Below are 20,531 nucleotides of genomic sequence, written 5' to 3'. Positions count from 1 at the left end.
AAGCGTAGTCTTCGCTAGGACTAGCTATCCCCCCTTTTTATTCTGGCATTCTGCAGTTCAGTCCACCGATATGGCCTCCTTACACATATACCCATGCATATGTAGTGTAGTTCCTTGCTTGCGAGTACTTTGGATGAGTACTCACGGTTGCTTTCTCCCCCCTTTTTTCCCCCTTTCCTTTCTTTCTGGTTGTCGCAACCAGATGCTGGAGTCCATGAGCCAGACGCCACCGTCGACGACGATCCCTACACCGGAGGTGTCTACTACTACGTGCTGCCCGCTGACGACGACCAGGAGTAGTTTGGAGGATCCCAGGCAGGAGGCCTGCGCCTCTTTCGATCTGTATCCCAGTTTGTGCTAGCCTTCTTAAGGCAAACTTGTTTAACTTATGTCTGTACTCAGATATTGTTGCTTCCGCTGACTCGTCTATGATCGAGCACTTGTATTCGAGCCCTCGAGGCCCCTGACTTGTATTATGATGCTTGTATGACTTATTTATGTTTTAGAGTTGTGTTGTGATACCTTCCCGTGAGTCTCTGATCTTGATCGTACACATTTGCGTGCATGATTAGTGTACGATTGAATCGGGGGCGTCACAAAAATTCTCTCTGAGCATCTTAGCCATCTCCTCTCTAAGATTATCTAGACCATCATCCGTAGTGGACGATGAAGCTTGTGGCAGTGACATAGGAAGAGTATGGTTACTAGCTGTAGGTAGGAATTGTGGCATGTATGTCGACCCATAATTTGGTAGTGGTCGAGTGGTTGTAGCTGTAGGTAGAGTTTGGTTCGGCGTTGCCACCGAACCTGTCATGCTCATAATAGGATCAATGGGTGTAGCCACAATCTGATTTGTTTGGGTAGGATAATAAGTCATCAGCACGGGAGGCGCCGATGCAATAGGTAAAGCCAGATTAGGGTTTTACACACTAGTAACTACACCATTATTACCACTAGACGATTGAGATATATTCTTCTGAGCATTAGTATTTTCTATAAAAGTTTGATAGACTAGATTGTTACCATCAGCAATACGACTTTCAATCTCAGCCCACTACTCAGGAGAAAAGGCAGTACTTATAGAAGGCTTAACCTGTTCAGAGGGAACTTGATTTCTTCAATTGGAGTGATGTTGCCTTGGTGATCTTTCTTGAATTTTGCAAGGAACTCCTGCAGGTCCTTCTCCTCGCGCGCCTTCTTGTACTCCTCATAGACTTGGCGATGATCGGCCGATATCTCATCAAGACTGGGTTTAATGATGTTATCGGCGTTTACCTCAGATGGCTTGGGAAGATCGGACATGGTGGATGATGACGATTGATCTTCGTTCCCCAGCGGAGTCGCCAAAAAGTGTGTTGACACACGAACACGTCATGTGTACCCTCGACGCCGGGGGTGATGCACCGCAGCTCACGTCGAAGGAGACCCGACCGATAGCGCGATACGCAAGACAGTCGACGGGCGCTTTTGCAGACCCGAAAACCCCACATCCCCGGGAGGGACCCCGTCAGGGAGTGCAGCGGCTATGGGCTGCCCTAGGTCGATTCGCTCGCCCCTAGAGCCTCGGGATTCGCAGCTCTCAAACACGAAGAACAGCGAAGAACGAGATAGAAAAACGGTGGAGAGATAAAACGTAGATGAAAAAGTAGTATATTGATTTGTTCGATTGTGTGTTGTTCAATCGGCCGTCACCCCCAACATATATAAGAGGCGGCTGGACTTCCCGTACAAGTAAAGGATTCATCTAGGCTTTTCTTACAAGAAAAATTACATCAATTCACGTCCTAGAGTCCTAATTCTATTCCAACTCGGATTCAGTCTGAATCTGGCCCAAACTCTGTCTTCCTTCTTGCGCGGGCCGCCAGGCTTGCATATGATCTCCGATCGAGATGGACCAAATATCAAACTTGTGCGCCTCGACGATACGAACAACTCTCATGTTGATCACTTTTTCAAATAAGGCCATCTTGAATACTTTTCGAGGTCATCTTTATCTTCCAGTCGGACTCGGTCTTGCAGTAGACTGGATTATCCGAGTCTCGTAGTGAATTTGTAGGCTATATATTATCTCTGATGATGATGACTCCAAAATCAAAGTTTACCGTCTTGATGATACGCACAACTTCTGTATTGAACACTTCTTCATCGAAGGTCATTTTGATAAACTTTCAAGCACATGTTCAATTTCACTCGGACTTGAGCTCATCCACTCGGATTTAGATACTTTCACTCGGATCGTCCGATTGGACTTTTTTACTCGGAAGACAATCTTTCACTCGGATGACTATATTTCCACTCGGATGACTATATTTCCACTCGGAAGGCACTATCTTATTCACTCGGATGACTATATTTCCACTCGGAAGGCACTATCTTATTCAATTGGCAAGTTTTCGTCCCGATGGTAATCTTTTCACTCGGAATATTTTCACCTGGACGACAATTTCACTCGGATGACTATATTTCCACTTGGATAATAATAAGTTCATCCGGTCAGCAAACTTTCACTCGACCGTAAACTTTCACTCGACCGTAAACTTTCACTCAGATGGTAAACTTTTCACTCGGATTTCCGACTGAAAACATAGCCCGATCTTGATTTGTGTCTCCAGGCCTCATATGATCTCGGATTGAGACGAATTATATATGAAAATCGATCGGCTCGACGAGACGAAACTTTTCCATGTTGAAGTTTTTTCGATTCAAGGCCGTATTGATGGCCAAATTACTCGCGGAACCTATCCGACAAGTGTCTGGCACCTCGCGCCATATTTCCGTTGAGGTTCAGTCTGCAGTATATTGCCTCTAACTTTTGCATATGAACTTGGATTGAGTTGATTTATGTATCAAAATCAATTGCCTCGACGAGACGAAGACAATTCCTTAAGAGCGCTCCTTCATCTGAGGCCATCTTGAAGACGTGATTGGCAAAAAACCACTCGGAACATTGAACTATGCCACTCGGAGTATAGTTTTGGTCCGTAAGATAAAGTCGAATGAATATAACCGAAACATCAAAGTGGTTCCACTCGGTGACGTGAATATTTTTATGCTGAAAACTCATTCACTCGAGACCATCTTCATTGCAATCTGTATCTTGCCAAAATCAGGTGTCAACAGTAATAATGAAAGAAAATCAGTCGAGATGCCATCAACAGAGCTTCTTCCTTTCTTCAACTCATCTTTAAGATTCCCTTTTACCTTACCCTTTTCTCTCCCTTTTTCTCACCTTATCTTCATATAAGAAACTTTGAAAGGCACTTTTTATTTGGCAAAGCATTTGCATAAATATATAAGCTGCTACTTTTAACAATTGCCTGCTACCTTTCTTCTTCCTCTCGCCCGATACGATTCCCATCGTGGGGGCTCGATGTGCTCATCTTCGCCGCCGAGAGTGCAGCCGGCGACGAACTTTCACTGGCTGCATGCAGATTCCCACGGCCATATAATTTGATGGCAGATAAAGAGAAGGAAAAAAAAAGCGTACGCTGCTAGCTTAGCCTCCCTTTAGACCTTGTGAAAAGCAGTTAGATGGAGGCATGGAGCACTTCATTACTTAGTCGTGGCTGGCAACAAATTCTTTAGTAAATACAATACTATAGATTTTCTTTTGATTTGAAACAAAACAATATAAATTAAGACGTGCCGCCGGCCGGGTTATTTACCGACGAAGAAACAATCTTCTTGCTTATATCTCTTCACATATAAGTAAAATACAGTATGTTGTTCATGCATGCGCATGTGCATCCATCTATCTTAGCTCGATTAATTTGTTTTTCTTGTCGACGTAAAGCAGCTATATACAGCTCGACGGCATTATTGGCCCATGCTTATCTGTTTTCCTTAATGGATAAGCAACACAACTTGAGGGCTCCTTCGATTCAAAGGAATTCTATAGAATTTTTATAAAGTATTCAAATTCTTAAGAATTTTTTCTACGCTGGTCGTTTGATTCATAGGATTGGATTTCATAGGATATTTTCCTATGTAATCTTTTGTATTATATTTCGTAGGAAATCTAACATCTGCTTCAACTTTTTTTTTTCTTTATATTTTCTTTATTTTTTATATGCCACTCCAATCTTATACTCTTTCTGTTATTGCATTTCCAGAATCCTGTGAATTAAAGAGGCCTAAGACTCTTTTTTTAACAAGAAGAGCAACTTATGTCAATTGAGATAGATGCTCGCAAAAAAAGGTTAATTAAGATACTGGATAGCTAGCATGGGCATATATGTATGCAAGAACTGACAAAGCAAAGCAAGCATAGGTATGGGTACATGTATTGTCATATCGCTTGCATGCCATGCATGCGACGTACAGTACATTTCTGGCTAATGGAAAGTTGACCCACCACCAAATTAACATCGACTATACATAATGAAAAGCAGTAGAGATGCCCTTCTTTCTTTCTTCAACTCATCTTTAAGATTCCCTTTTAGCTTACTCTTTTATCTCCCTTTTTTTTTCTCTCCTTATCATCATATAAGAAATTGGAAAGGCACTTCATCGAAGATGTGCCTTTGTGGAGTACCATCGGGTCTGGGTGATATTTTCTTATTGTTTTTGCAAAGCATTTGTATTAATCTTTTACATGTTCATTTAACAATTGTTTGCTACCTTTCGCAAACGCAAAAAAGACTGCTTGCTACAACTTAGAATTATTATAATCACTCAGTGAAATCTTTACAAAGACTTACATTTTGGAACGGGAGGAGTAGGTTGGCTGGTCACTTGAGACGGTGTGCATGGGATCAGTTCATACTCTAATTACACGGACAAAACCCACACGCCGCATGTGCAAACTAGCGGCTAGCTAGGGCATGCCTGCAGGCTAGCTATATATACATGCAGAGCTAGCTAAGCTTGTCAACATCGATCGAGAAAGCAAATCATCGCCCATTCAGCTAGCTAGAGCTACCCATCTCCACCTGATCCATCGATCGACATGGTGCCCAATGGCAACAACGACAACAACAACACCGCCAAGGACTACCGTGACCCTCCCCCGGCGCCGCTCATCAACGCCGGCGAGCTGGGCAAATGGTCGCTCTGGCGCGCCGTCATTGCCGAGTTCACCGCCACGCTCCTCTTCGTCTACGTGACCGTGGCCACAGTCATCGGCCACAAGCGCCAGACCGACGGCACCGTCGGCTGCGGCGGCGCCGGCATCCTCGGCATCGCGTGGGCCTTCGGCGGCATGATCTTCGTCCTCGTCTACTGCACCGCCGGCGTCTCCGGCGGCCACATCAACCCGGCCGTCACCTTCGGCCTCCTCCTCGCCCGCAAGGTCTCCCTGGTCCGCGCGCTGCTCTACATGGTCGGGCAGTGCCTCGGCGCCATGTGCGGCGCCGGCCTCGTCAGGGCCGTGCACGGCGCCCAGTACGCGCGCCACGGCGGCGGCGCCAACGAGCTCGCGCCGGGATACTCCAAGGGCGCCGGGCTCGCCGCCGAGATCATCGGCACCTTCGTGCTCGTTTACACCGTCTTCGCCGCCACCGACCCGAAGCGCAAGGCGCGGGACTCCCACGTGCCCGTGCTGGCGCCGCTGCCCATCGGGTTCGCCGTGCTCATCGTGCACCTCGCCACCATCCCCATCACCGGCACCGGCATCAACCCGGCCAGGAGCCTCGGCCCCGCCGTGGTGTACAACAACAAGAAGGCGTGGGACCAGCAGTGGATCTTCTGGGTGGGGCCCTTCATCGGGGCCGCCGTGGCCATGGTGTACCACCAGTACATCATCAGGGGCGGGGCCGGCAAGGCCTTGGCGTCCTTCCGCCACAACTACATCTCTACAGCCTAATGCATTAATTTGTTTCCTTCCTTCCACCATTCATCAGAGAGAGAATCTGCAAAATGTACATGCATGGCATGCATTCACCTTCTTGTGTGTCTTTTTTTAAAAAACAATCGTTCTGTAGTTTTTGTCATGCAAATTAACGAGCATATGTACGTTTGGTGTTGTAAGTTTTTTTCTTCTTCGCAGGGTTTAATTTGGTGTTGTAAGTTAATTCAAATATTACAATACAAACATGTAAGTGGTGTACGTTGTGTTGTGTGTTTAGTTAATCGTCTTCCTTGTAGTAAATGTGTGTGAATTGCTCGTTAATTCACTCACCTTCTTTTGAGCACCACAAAAACTTGTATGGCATTTATAGAAACTAGTTTTTTTTTCCTTTTTGCAAAACATATCCGGTTGTATTGTTGCACACGGTTGCAGCAACGCTTTGCAGTCACGAGGCTTGCAGAAGGAGGAGCTGCTACCTCACCGGCTGCCACAAGCGTGGATCGCCGGTCAAAGCTGTGAGAAGGAGGAGCGCCAGAGCGTTGGCCTCCGACTTGCAGCAGCCATGCATCGTCGTCTACTGTAGCGTGATACATGCTGCATTCCTCCGATCCCGTTGTAAGTACAACGTGGCCGTGCACGGGAAAGAAAGGCTGACTCAAGGTTGGCGGTAGCCATCGCCGCGCGAGATGCTGGGCATGCATGAGCGAGGTGGAAGTCTACAACAGCAAGCATGCGGCCGGTCTCATGCCCAATCCATCGCCCAATTCCTACATACCCAATCGAATAGGGTTTACAATGAGTCAAGATAATGGATGGAGGCGGTGCATGAGTGTCTCATATCCCTTATATCTTGATGTAGTTAGCCGGTTGGATCCTTGGACGGAATTTTAGCGTGTGCAAGTCCTAGGCCCATTTCCATAATATTGTTTACAATTGTTTCAGTCCATGGTGCATCCACTTCTTTTTTGTGTAAAAAAGGAACATGTTATAAAGGTTCGTCGAGAGTACAAAGCACCACAAACTTAATAAAAACTATATTTTGGATCTTGCACCACTGAACGATGTTGGAAATATGCCCTAGAGACAATAATAAAATGGTTATTATTATATTTCCTTGTTCATGGTAATTGTCTATTGTTCATGCTATAATTGTGTTATCCGGAAATCGTAATACATGTGTGAATACATAGACCACAACATGTCCCTAGTGAGCCTCTAGTTGACTAGCTCGTTGATCAACAGATAGTCATGGTTTCCTGACTATGGACATTAGATGTCATTGATAATGGGATCACATCATTAAGAGAATGATGTGATGGACAAAGACCCAATCCTAAGCATAGCACAAGATCGTGTAGTTCGTCTGCTAGAGCTTTTCCAATGTCAAGTATCATTTCCTTAGACCATGAGATTGTACAACTCCCGGATACCGTAGGAGTGCTTTGGGTGTGCCAAACGTCACAACGTAACTGGGTGGCTATAAAGGTGCACTACATGTATCTCCGAAAGTGTCTGTTGGGTTGGCACAAATCGAGACTGGGATTTGTCACTCCGTATGACGGAGAGGTATCTCTGGGCCCACTCGATAATGCATCATCATAATGAGCTCAATGTGACCAAGGGGTTGATCACGAGATCATGCATTACGGTACGAGTAAAGTGACTTGCCGGTAACGAGATTGAACAAGGTATTGGGATACTGACGACCGAATCTCGGGCAAGTAACGTACCGATTGACAAAGGGAATTGTATACGGGATTACTTGAATCCTCGACATCGTGGTTCATCCGATGAGATCATCGAGGAGCATGTGGGAGCCAACATGGGTATCCAGATCCCGCTGTTGGTTATTGACCGGAGAGTCGTCTCGGTCATGTCTGCGTATCTCCCGAACTCGTAGGGTCTACACACTTAAGGTTCAGTGACGCTAGGGTTGTAGAGATATTAGTATGCGGTAACCCGAAAGTTGTTCGGAGTCCCGGATGAGATCCCGGGCATCACGAAGATTTCCGGAATGGTCCAGAGAGAAAGATTTATATATAGGAAGTCCAGTTTCGGCCATCGGAAAAGTTTCGGGGGTAATCGGTATTGTACCGGGACCATCGGAGGGGTCCCGGGGGTCTACCGGGTGGGGCCACCTATCCCGGAGGGCCCCATGGGCTGAAGTGGGAGGGGAACCAGCCCTTGGTGGGCTGGTGCGCCCCCCTTGGGCCTCCCCCTGCGCCTAGGGTTGGGAAACCCTAGGGGTGGGGGGCGCCCCACCTGACTTGGGGGGCAAGTCCCCCCTTTGGCCGCCCCCCTTGGAGATGGGATCTCCTAGGGCCGGCGCCCCCCTAGGGGCCCTATATATAGTGGGGGGAGGGAGGGCAGCCGCACCCTAGTCCCTGGCGCCTCCCTCTTCCCTCGTAGCACCTCTCCCTCTCGATGAGCTTGGCGAAGCCCTGCCGAGATCGCCGCTGCTTCCACCACCACGCCGTCGTGCTGCTGGATCTCCATCAACCTCTCCTTCCCCTTGCTGAATCAAGAAGGAGGAGACGTCTTCCCCAACCGTACGTGTGTTGAACGCGGAGGTGCCGTCCGTTCGACGCTCGGTCATCGGTGATTTGGATCACGACGAGTACGACTCCATCAACCCTGTTCTCTTGAACGCTTCCGCTCACGATCTACAAGGGTATGTAGATGCACTCCTTTCCCTCTCATTGCTAGAAGACTCCATAGATTGATCTTGGTGATGCATAGAAAATTTTAAAATTGTGCTACGTTCCCCAACAGTGGCATCATGAGCTAGGTCTATGCGTAGTTTCTATGCACGAGTAGAACACAAGTTGTTGTGGGCGTCGATTTGTCAATTTACTTGCCGTTACTAGTCTTATCTTGATTCGGCGGCATCGTGGGATGAAATGGCCCGGACCGACCTTACACGTACACTTAAGTGAGACAGGTTCCACCGACTGACATGCACTAGTTGCATAAGGTGGCTAGCGGTTGTCTGTCTCTCCCACTTTAGTCGGATCGGATTCGATGAAAAGGAGCAAAATGGTGCCCCGAAGATGGATATCAAAAGGAGCAAAATGATATTGGCCATATCATGTCACTATTTGATTGCATGTGATGTTTATCATGTTTTACATCTTATTTGCTTAGAACGACGGTAGATTAAATAAGATGATCCCTCACAATAATTTCAAGAAAGTGTTCCCCCTAACTGTGCACCGTTGCAAAGGTTCGTTGTTTCGAAGCACCACGTGATGATCGGGTGTGATAGATTCTAACGTTCGAATACAACGGGTGTAAGCCAGATTTACACATGCAATACACTTAGGTTGACTTGACGAGCCTAGCATGTACAGACATGGCCTCGGAACACAAGAGACCGAAAGGTCGAACATGAGTCGCATGGAAGATACGATCAACATGGAGATGTTCACCGATGATGACTAGTCTGTCTCACGTGATGATCGGACATGGCCTAGTTGACTCGGATCGTGTATCACTTAGATGACTAGAGGGATGTCTGTCTGAGTGCGAGTTCATTAAATAATTTGATTAGATGAACTTAATTATCATGAACTTAGTCTAAAATCTTTACAATATGTCTTGTAGATCAAATGGCCCACGCTAATGTCAACCTCAACTTCAACGCGTTCCTAGAGAAAACCAAGCTGAAAGATGATGGCAGAAACTATACGGACTTGGTCCGGAACCTGAGGATCATCCTCATAACTGCAAAGAAAGCATATGTCCTAGAAGCACCACTAGGTGATGCACCCATTGTTGGGGATCGTAGCAGAAATTTAAAAATTTTCTACGCATCACCAAGATCAATCTATGGAGTAATCTAGCAACGAGGGGAAGGAGAGTGTATCTACATACCCTTGTAGATCGCTGAGCGGAAGCGTTGCAAGAACGCGGATGAAGGAGTCATACTCGCAGCGATTCAGATCGCGGTTGATTCCGATCTAAGCGCCGAACAACGACGCCTCCGCGTTCAACACACGTGCAACCCGGTGACGTCTCCCATGCCTTGATCCAGCAAGGAGAGAGGGAGAGGTTGGGGAAGACTCCGTCCAGCAGCAGCACGACAGCGTGGTGGTGAAGGAGGAGCGTGGCAATCCTGCAGGGCTTCGCCAAGCACCGCGGGAGAGGAGGAGGACTTGGGAGAGGGGGAGGGCTGCGCTAGAACTTGGGTACGGCTGCCCTCCCACCCCCCCACATATATATAGGGGCAAGGGAGAGGGGGCCGGCCCCCTCAGATCCAATTTGAGGTGGGGGCGGCGGCCAGGGGGGTTGCCTTGCCCCCCAAGGCAAGGGGGGCGCCCCCCTTAGGGTTCCCCCCAAACCCTAGGCGCATGGGCCCTAGGGGGGAGGCGCCTAGCCCACTAAGGGGCTGGTCCCTCTCCACACACAGCCCATAGGGCCCTCCGGGGCAGGTGGACCCTCTCGGTGGACCCCCGGAACCCCTTCGGTGGTCCCGGTACAATATCGGTAACCCCCCGAATTATTCCGGTGACCGTATGATGACTTCCCATATATAAATCTTTACCTCCGGACCATTCCGGAACTCCTCGTGATGTCCGGGATCTCATCCGGGACTCCGAACAACATTCGGTAACCACGTACATCTATTCGCTATAACCCTAGCATCATCGAACCTTAAGTGTGTAGACCCTATGGGTTCGGGAACCATGCAGTCATGACCGAGACATATCTCCGGCCAATAACCAACAGCGGGATCTGGATACCCATGTTGGCTCCCACATGCTCCAAAATGATCTCATCGGATGAACCACGATGTTAAGGATTCAATCAATACCGTATACAATTCCCTTTGTCTACCGGTATAGCACTTGCCCGAGATTCGATCGTCGGTATCTAGATACCTTGTTCAATCTCGTTACCGGCAAGTCTCTTTACTCGTTCCGTAACACATCATCCCGTGATCAACTCCATGGTCACATTGTGCACATTATGATGATGTCCTACCGAGTGGGCCCAGAGATACCTCTCCGTCACATGGAGTGACAAATCCCAGTCTCGATTCGTGCCAACCCAACAGACACTTTCGGAGATACCCATAGTGCACCTTTATAGCCACCCAGTTACGTTGTGACGTTTGGCACACCCAAAGCATTCCTACGGTTTCCAGGAGTTGCACAATCTCATGGTCTAAGGAAATGATACTTGACATTAGAAAAGCTTTAGCATACAAACTACACGATCTTGTGCTAGGCTTAGGATTGGGTCTTGTCCATCACATCATTCTCCTAATGATGTGATCCCGTTATCAACGACATCCAATGTCCATGGTCAGGAAACCGTAACCATCTATTGATCAACGATCTAGTCAACTAGAGGCTTACTAGGGACATGGTGTTGTCTATGTATCCACACATGTATCTGAGTTTCCTATCAATACAATTCTAGCATGGATAATAAACGATTATCATGAACAAGGAAATATAATAATAACTAATTTATTATTGCCTCTAGGGCATATTTCCAACAGTCTCCCACTTGCACTAGTGTCAATAATCTAGTTCACATCACCATGTGATTAACACTCACAGGTCACATCGCCATGTGACCAACATCCAAAGAGTTTACTAGAGTCAATAATCTAGTTCACATCACTATGTGATTAACACTCAATGAGTTCTGGGTTTGATCATGTTATGCTTGTGAGAGAGGTTGTAGTCAACGGGTCTGCAATATTCAGATCCCTATGTATTTCGCAAAACTTTATGTCATATCGTAGATGCTGCTACCACGTTCCACTTGGAGCTATTCCAAATTGTTGCTCCATTATACGTATCCGGCATCTCTACTCAGAGCTATCTAGATAGGTGTTAAGCTTGCATCGACGTAACTCTTTACGTCGAACTCTTTATCACCTCCATAACCGAGAGACATTTCCTTATTCCTCTAAGGATAATTTTGACCGTTATCTGGTGATCCACTCCTAGATCACCTTTGTACCCTCTTGCCAGACATTTGGCAAGGCACACATCAGGTGCGGTACTCAGCATGGCAAACCGTATAGAGCCTATGACAAAAGCATAGGGGACGACCTTCGTCCTTCCTCTTTCTTCTGCCGTGGTCAATCTCTGAGTCTTACTAAACTTCACACCTTACAACTCAGGTAAGAATGCATTCTTTGACTGATCTATTTTGAACTCCTTCAAAATCATGTCAAGGTGTGCGTTCTTTGAAAGTATCATCAGGCATCTGGATCTATCTCTATAGATCTTGATGCCCAATATGTAAGTAGCTTTATCCAAGTCTTCCTCTGAAAATCACTCTTCAAACAACCGTTTATGCTTTCCAGAAATTCTACATCATTTCGGATCAACAATATGTCATCCACATATACTTATCAGAAATGTTTGTAGTGCTCCCACTCACTTTCTTGTAAATACAAGTTTCTAGCAAACATTGTATAAACCTAAAAGCTTTGATCACTCCATCAAAGCATATATTCCGACTCCGAGATGCTTGCTCTAGTCCATAGAAGGATCGCTGGAGCCAGCATACCTTTCAGCATCCTTAGGATCCACAAAAACTTTGATTGTATCACATACAACTCTTTCTTACGAAAACTGGTAAGAAAACTTGTTTTGACATCCATCTGTCAGATTTCATAATCGAAAAATACAGCTAATGCTAACATGATTTCGACGGACTTAGCATCGCTACGGGTGAGAAAATCTCATCGTAGTCAACTCCTTGAACTTGTGAAAAACTCTTTGCCACAAGTCGAGCTTCATAGACGGTGACATTACCGTCCGCGTTCGTCTTCTTCTTAAAGATCCATTTATTCTCAATGGCTTGCCGATCATCGGGCAAGTCCACCAAAGTCCATACTTTGTTCTAATACATGGATCCTATCTCGGATTTCATGGCTTCTAACCATTTGTCGGAATACGGGCCCACCATCGCTTTTCCATAGCTCGTAGGTTCATTGTTGTCTAACAACATGATATCTAAGACATGATTACCGTACCACTCAGGAGTAGTACATATCCTTGTCGACCTACGAGGTTCGATAGCAACTTGATCCGAAGCTTCATGATCACTATCATTAACTTCCTCTTCAACAGACGTAGGCGCCACAGAAAACATCTTTCTGTGTTGCATCACTCTCTGGTTGAAGTAAAGGTTCGACAACCTCATCAAGTTCTATCTTCCTCCCACTCAATTCTTTCGAGAGAAACTCCTTCTCGAGAAAGGACCCGTTCTTAGCGACAAACAATTTGCCCTCGGATCTGAGATAGAAGGTATACCCAACTGTCACCTTTGGGTATCCTATGAAGATGTGTTTGTCTGCTTTTGGGTTCGAGCTTCTCCGGCTGAAGCCTTAAGCATCGCAGCCCCAAACATTAAGAAACGACAACTTTGGTTTCTTGCCAAACCAATGTTCATACGACGTCGTCTCAACGGACTTAGATGGTGTGCTATCTAAAGTGAATGCAGCTGTCTCTAACGCATAACCTCAAAATGAAAACGGTAGATCGGTACGAGACATCATAGATCGCACCATATCTCATAAGGTTCGATTATGACGTCCGGACACACCATTACCCTATGGTGTTCCAGGTGGCTTCAACTGTGAAACAATTCCACAATGTCTGAAGTGATTGCCAAACTCATAACTCAGAAATTCTCATCGATCAGATCGTAGGAATTTGATCTTCTTGTTATGATGGTTCTTAACTTCACTCTGAAATCGCTTGAACTTTTCAAACGTTTCAGAATTGTGCTTCATTAAGTAAATATACCTATATCTACTCAAATCGTCAGTGAAGATGAGAAAATAGCGATATCCACCACACGCCTTAATTCTCATTAGATCACACACATCAGCATGTATGATTTCCAACAAGTCACTTGTCCGTTTCATTGTACCTGAAAACGGGATCTTAGTCATCCTGCCCATGAGGCATGGCTCGCATGTGTCAAGCGATTCAAAATCAAGTGACTCCAAACATCCATCAGCATGGAGTTTCTTCATGCATTTTATGCCAAAATGACCTAAGCGACAGTGTCACAAGAAAGTGGTACTATCATTATTAACTCTACATCTTTTGGCGTTAATATTATTATCATGTGTATTACTATGATCGAGATTCAATAAACCATTGGGTGCATGACCATAAAGGTATTATTCATGTAGAAAGAATAACCATTATTCTCTAACTTAAATGAATAACCGTATTGCAATGAACATGATCTAATCATATTCATGCTGAACGTAGACACCTGATAACATTTATCCAGGTTCAACACTAATCCCGAAGGCAGATGGAGCGTGCGATGGTGATCTCATCAACTTTGGAAACACTTCCAACACACATCGTCACCTCGCCCTTAGCCAGTCTCCGTTTAGTCTGTAGCTTTTGCTTCAAGTCACCAATAATAGCAACTGAACCGGTATCCAATACCCAGGTGCTACCAGGAGTACTAGTAAGGTACACATTAATAACACGTATATACTTTGTTGAAGTTGCCAGCCTTCTTATCTACCATGCATTTTGGGTAGTTCCGCTACCAGTGACCGTTCCCCTTATAATAGAAGCACTTAGTCTCGGGTTTGGGTTCAACCTTGGGTTCCTTCACTGGAGCGGCAACTGGTTTGCCATTCATGAAGTTTCCCTTCTAGACCATGCCCTTCTTGAAACTAGTGGTCTTGTTAAACCATCAACACTTGATGCTCCTTCTTGATTTCTACTTGTTGCGGTCTTAAGCACCGCGAACAGCTCTGGGATCATCTCCATCCCTTGCATGTCATAGTTCATCACGAAGATCTAGTAGCTTAGTGATAGTGACTAGAGAACTCAATCAATCACTATCTTATCTGGAAGTTTAACTCCCACTTGATTTAAGTGATTGTAGCACCCAGACATTCTGAGCACATGCTCACTAGCTGAGCTATTCTCCTCCATCTTGTTGGCAAAAGAACTTGTCAGAGGTCTCATACCTCTCAACACGGGCGTGAGCCTGAAATCCCAATTTCAGCTCTTGGAACATCTCATATGTCTTATGGCATTCAAAACGTCATTGGAATCCCGATTCTAAGCCGTAAAGTATGGTGCACTAAACTATCAAGTAGTCATCAGGATGTGTCTGTCAGATGTTCACAACATCCACAGACGACGTTGTAGGGGTTTGCACATCGAGCAGTGCATCAAAGACGTAAGCCTGCTGTGTAGCAGTGAGGACACTCCTCGGACTACGGACCCAGTCCGCATCATTGCTTACAATATCTTTCAACTTAGTCTTTCTCTAGGAACGTATTGAAACAGGGAGCTACAACGTGAGCTATTTATCTACAACATATTTGCAAAGATAATTTGGACTATGTTCATGATAATTAAGTTCATCTAATCAAATTATTTAATGAACTCCCACTCAGATAGACATCCCTCTAGTCATCTAAGTGATACATGATCCGAGTCAACTAGGCTGTGTCCGATCATCACGTGACACGGACTAGTCATCATCGGTGAACATCTTCATGTTGATTGAATTTTCTATACGACTCATGTTCGACCTTTCGGTCTTTCGTGTTCCGAGGCCATGTCTGTACATGCTAGGCTCGTCAAGTCAACCTAAGTGTATTGCGTGTGTAAATCTGGCTTACACCCGTTGTATTTGAACGTTAGAGTCTATCACACCCGATCATCACGTGGTGCTTCGAAACAACGAACCTTCGCAACGGTGCACAGTTAGGGGGAACACTTTCTTGAAATTATTGCGAGGGAACATCTTATTTAAGCTACCATTGTTCTAAGAAAATAAGATGTAAAACATGATAAACATCACATGCAATCAAATAGTGACATGATATGGCCAATATCATTTTGCTCCTTTTGATCTCCATCTTCGGGGCGCCATGATCATCATCATCACCGGCATGACACCATGATCTCCATCATCGTGTCTTCATGAAGTCGTCTCGTCAACTATTACTTCTACTACTATGGCTAACGGTTTAGCAATAAAGTAAAGTAATTACATGACGTTTAAGTTGACACGCAGGTCATAAATAAATTAAGACAACTCCTATGGCTCCTGCCGGTTGTCATACTCATCGACATGCAAGTCGTGATTCCTATTACAAGAACATAATCAATCTCATACATCACATATATCATTCATTACATCCTTTTGGCCATATCACATCACACGACATATGCTGCAAAAACAAGTTTAATGTCCTCTAATTGTTGTTGCAAATTTTTACGTGGCTGCTATAGGTTTCTTAGCAAGAACGTTTCTTACCTACGCCAAAACCACAACGTGATATGCCAATTTCTATTTACCCTTCATAAGGACCCTTTTCATCGAATCCGATCCGACTAAAGTGGGAGAGACAGACACCCACTAGCCACCTTATGCAACTAGTGCATCTCAGTCGGTGGAACCTGTCTCACGTAAGAGTACGTGTAAGGTCGGTCCGGGCTGCTTCATCCCACGATGCCGCCGAATCAAGATAAGACTAGTAACGGCAAGTAAATTGACAAAATCGACACCCACAACAACTTGTGTTCTACTCGTGCATAGAAACTACGCATAGACCTAGCTCTGATACCACTGTTGGGGATCGTAGCAGAAATTTAAAAAAATTCTATGCATCACCAAGATCAATCTATGGAGTAATCTAGCAACGAGGGGAAGGAGAGTGCATCTACATACCCTTGTAGATCGCTAAGCGGAAGTGTTGCAAGAACACGGATGAACGAGTCGTACTCGCAGCGATTCAGATCACAGTTGATTCCGATCTAAGCGCCGAACAACGGCGCCTACGCGTTCAACACACGTGCAGCTCGGTGACGTCTCCCATGCCTTGATCCAGCAAGGAGAGAGGGAGAGGTTGGGGAAGACTCCGTCCAGCAGCAGCACGACGGCGTGGTGGTGAAGGACGAGCGTGGCAATCCTGCAGGGATTCGCCAAGCACCTCGGGAGAGGAGGAGGACTTGGGAGAGGGGGAGGGCTGCGCCAGAACTTGGGTACGGCTGCCCTCCCACCCCCCACATATATATAGGGGCATGGAGAGAGGGGGTCCGGCCCCCTCAGATCCAATCTGAGGAGGGGGCGGCGGCCAGGGGGGTTGCCTTGCCCCCCAAGGCAAGGGGGGCGCCCCCCCTTAGGGTCCCCCCAAACCCTAGGCGCATGGGCCCTAGGGGGGAGGCGCCCAGCCCACTAAGGGGCTGGTCCCTCTCCACACACAGCCCATAGGGCCCTCCGGGGCAGGTGGACCCTCCCGGTGGACCCCCGGAACCCCTTCGGTGGTCCCGGTACAATATCGGTAACCCCCCGAATTATTCCGGTGACCGTATGATGACTTCCCATATATAAATCTTTACCTCTGGACCATTCCGGAACTCCTCGTGATGTCCGGGATCTCATCTGGGACTAAGAACAACATTCGGTAACCACGTACATCTATTCCCTATAACCCTAGCGTCATCGAACCTTAAGTGTGTAGACCCTACGGGTTCGGGAACCATGCAGTCATGACCGAGACATATCTCCGGCCAATAACCAACAACGGGATCTGGATACCCATGTTGGTTCCCACATGCTCCACGATGATCTCATCGGATGAACCACGATGTCAAGGATTCAATCAATCCCGTATACAATTCCCTTTTTCTACCGGTATAGCACTTGCCCGAGATTCGATCGTCGGTATCACGATACCTTGTTCAATCTCGTTACCGGCAACTCTCTTTACTCGTTCCGTAACACATCATCCCATGATCAACTCCTTGGTCACATTGTGCACATTATGATGATGTCCTACCGAGTGGGCCCAGAGATACCTCTCCATCACACGGAGTGACAAATTCGTGTCTTGATTCGTGCCAACCCAACAGACACTTTCGGAGATACCCGTAGTGCACCTTTATAGCCACCCAATGACGTTGTGACGTTTGGCACACCCAAAGCATTCCTACGGTATCCGGGAGTTGCACAATCTCATGGTCTAAGGAAATGATACTTGATATTAGAAAAGCTTTAGCATACGAACTACACGATCTTGTGCTAGGCTTAGGATTGGGTCTTTTCCATCACATCATTCTCCTAATGATGTGATCCCGTTATCAACGACATCAAATGTCAATGGTCAGGAAACCGTAACCATCTATTGATCAACGAGCTAGTCAACTAGAGGCTTACTAGGGACATGGTGTTGTCTATGTATCCACACATGTATCTGAGTTTCCTATCAATACAATTCTAGCATGGATAATAAACGATTATCATGAACAAGGAAATATAATGATAACTAATTTATTATTGCCTCTCGGGCATATTTCCAATACCCATCCCAGAGAACCAAGACGTTATGAACGCTTGGCAGCAGTGTGATGATGATTACTCCCTCGTTCAGTGCGGCATGATTTACAGTTTAGAACCGGGGCTCCAAAAGCATTTTGAGCAACATGGAGCATATGAGATGTTCGAAGAGCTGAAAATGGTTTTCCAAGCTCATGCCCGGGTCGAGAGATATGAAGTCTCTGACAAGTTCGACAGTTGTAAGATGGAGGAGAATAGTTCCGTCAGCAAGCACATACTCAGAATGTCTGGGTTGCACAACCGCTTGACTCAGCTGGGAGTTAATCTCCCGGATGATGCGGTCATTGACAGAATCCTTCAGTCGCTTCCACCAAGCTACAAGAGCTTTGTGATGAACTTCAATATGCAGGGGATGGAAAAGACCATTCCTGAGGTATATTCAATGCTGAAATCAGCGGTGGTGGAGATCAAAAAGGAACATCAAGTGTTGATGGTGAATAAAACCACTAAGTTCAAGAAAGGCAAGGGTAAGAAGAACTTCAAGAAGGACGGCAAGGGAGTTGCCGCGCCCGGTAAGCCAGTTGCCGGGAAGAAGCCAAAGAATGGACCCAAGCTTGAGACTGAGTGCTTTTATTGCAAGGGAAGTGGTCACTGGAAGTGGAACTGCCCCAAGTACTTAGCGGACAAGAAGGCTGGCAACACTAAAGGTATATGTGATATACATGTAATTGATGCGTACCTTACCAGTACTCGTAGTAGCTCCTGGGTATTTGATACCGGTGCGGTTGCTCATATTTGTAACTCAAAACAGTGTTGGGGAACGTAGTAATTTCAAAAAAAATCCTACGCACACGCAAGATCATGGTGATGCATAGCAACGAGAGGGGAGAGTGTAATCTATGTACCCTCGTAGACCGACAGCGGAAGCGTTATGACAACGCGGTTGATGTAGTCGTATGTCATCACGGCCCGATCGATCAAGCACCGAAACTACGGCACCTCCGAGTTCTAGCACACGTTCAACTCGATGACGATCCCCGGACTCCGATCCAGCAAAGTGTCGGGGAAGAGTTTCGTCAGCACGACGGCGTGGTGACGATCTTTTTGTTCTACTATCGCGGGGCTTCGCCTAAGCACCACTACAATATTATCGAGGACTATGGTGGAAGGGGGCACCGCACACGGCTAAGAGAACGATCTTGAAGATCAACTTGTGTGTCTAGGGGTGCTCCCTGCCCCCGTATATAAAGGAGCAAAAGGGGAGGTGCGGCCAGCCCTAGGAGGAGGCGCGCCGGAGGAGTCCTACTCCTACCGGGAGTAGGACTCCCCCCCCCTTCCCTAGTTGGATTAGGACTTGGGGGGAAGGAGGAGAGGGAAGAAAGGAAAGGGGGGGCGCCGCCCCCCTCCTTGTCCAATTCGGACTTGGGGGGAGAGGCGCGCGGCAGCCCCTAGGCCTCCTCTCCTCTTCCTCCACTAGGCCCATTAAGGCCCATTAGGTTACCGGGGGGTACCGGTAACCTCCCGGTACTCTCGTAAAATGCCGATTTCACCCGGAACACTACCGATGTCCAAACATAGGCTTCCAATATATCAATCTTTATGTCTCGACCATTTCGAGACTCCTCGTCATGTCCGTGTTCACATCCGGGACTCCGAACAAACTTCGGTACATCAAAATATATAAACTCATAATGAAACTGTCATCGTAACGTTAAGCGTGCGGACCCTACGGGTTCGAGAACAATGTAGACATGACGGAGACATGTCTCCGGTCAATAACCAATAGCGGAACCTGGATGCTCATATTGGCTCCCACATATTCTACGAAGATCTTTTATCGGTTAGACCGCATAACAACATACTTTGTTCCCTTTGTCATCGGTATGTTACTTGCCCGAGATTCGATCGTCGGTATCTCAATACCTAGTTCAATCTCGTTACCGACAAGTCTCTTTACTCGTTTCATAATACATCATCTCGCAACTAACTCATTAGTTGCAATGCTTGCAAGGCTTATGTGATGTGCATTACCGAGAGGGCCCAGAGATACCTCTCTGACAATCGGAGTGACAAATCCTAATCTCGAAATACGCCAACCCAACATGTACCTTTGGAGACACCTGTAGGGCTCCTTTATAATCACCCAGTTACGTTGTGACGTTTGGTAGCACACAAAGTGTTCCTCTGGCAAACGGGAGTTGCATAATCTCATAGTCATAGGAACATGTATAAGTCATGAAGAAAGCAATAGCAACATACTAAACGATCGGGTGCTAAGCTAATGGAATGGGTCATGTCAATCAGATCATTCTCCTAATGATGTGATCCCGTTAATCAAATGACAACACATGTCTATGGTTAGGAAACATAACCATCTTTGATTAACGAGCTAGTCAAGTAGAGGCACACTAGTGACGTTTAGTTTGTCTATGTATTCACACAA

General features: G+C 46.4%; 1 protein-coding gene across 1 annotated transcript; it reads left to right on the top strand.

Moving 5' to 3' along the window:
* Positions 1–4,891: 4,891 nt before the first annotated feature.
* Positions 4,892–6,064, top strand: LOC123159910 (probable aquaporin PIP2-1). Its single transcript, XM_044577717.1, has one exon. It carries the CDS (start codon positions 4,949–4,951, stop codon positions 5,801–5,803), a length of 855 nt encoding a protein of 284 aa, XP_044433652.1. The 5' UTR covers positions 4,892–4,948; the 3' UTR covers positions 5,804–6,064.
* Positions 6,065–20,531: the final 14,467 nt, after the last annotated feature.

Source organism: Triticum aestivum, chromosome 7B (assembly GCF_018294505.1).
Source record: "Triticum aestivum cultivar Chinese Spring chromosome 7B, IWGSC CS RefSeq v2.1, whole genome shotgun sequence".
Lineage (NCBI taxonomy): Eukaryota > Viridiplantae > Streptophyta > Magnoliopsida > Poales > Poaceae > Triticum > Triticum aestivum.
Note: the sequence above shows the minus strand (reverse complement) of the source record. Positions and strands in the feature narration are given on the sequence as shown.

Coding starts and splice junctions, on each gene's coding strand:
- LOC123159910 (XM_044577717.1), top strand. CDS start 4,949: ATGGTGCCCAATGGCAACAACGACAACAACAACACCGCCAAGGACTAC.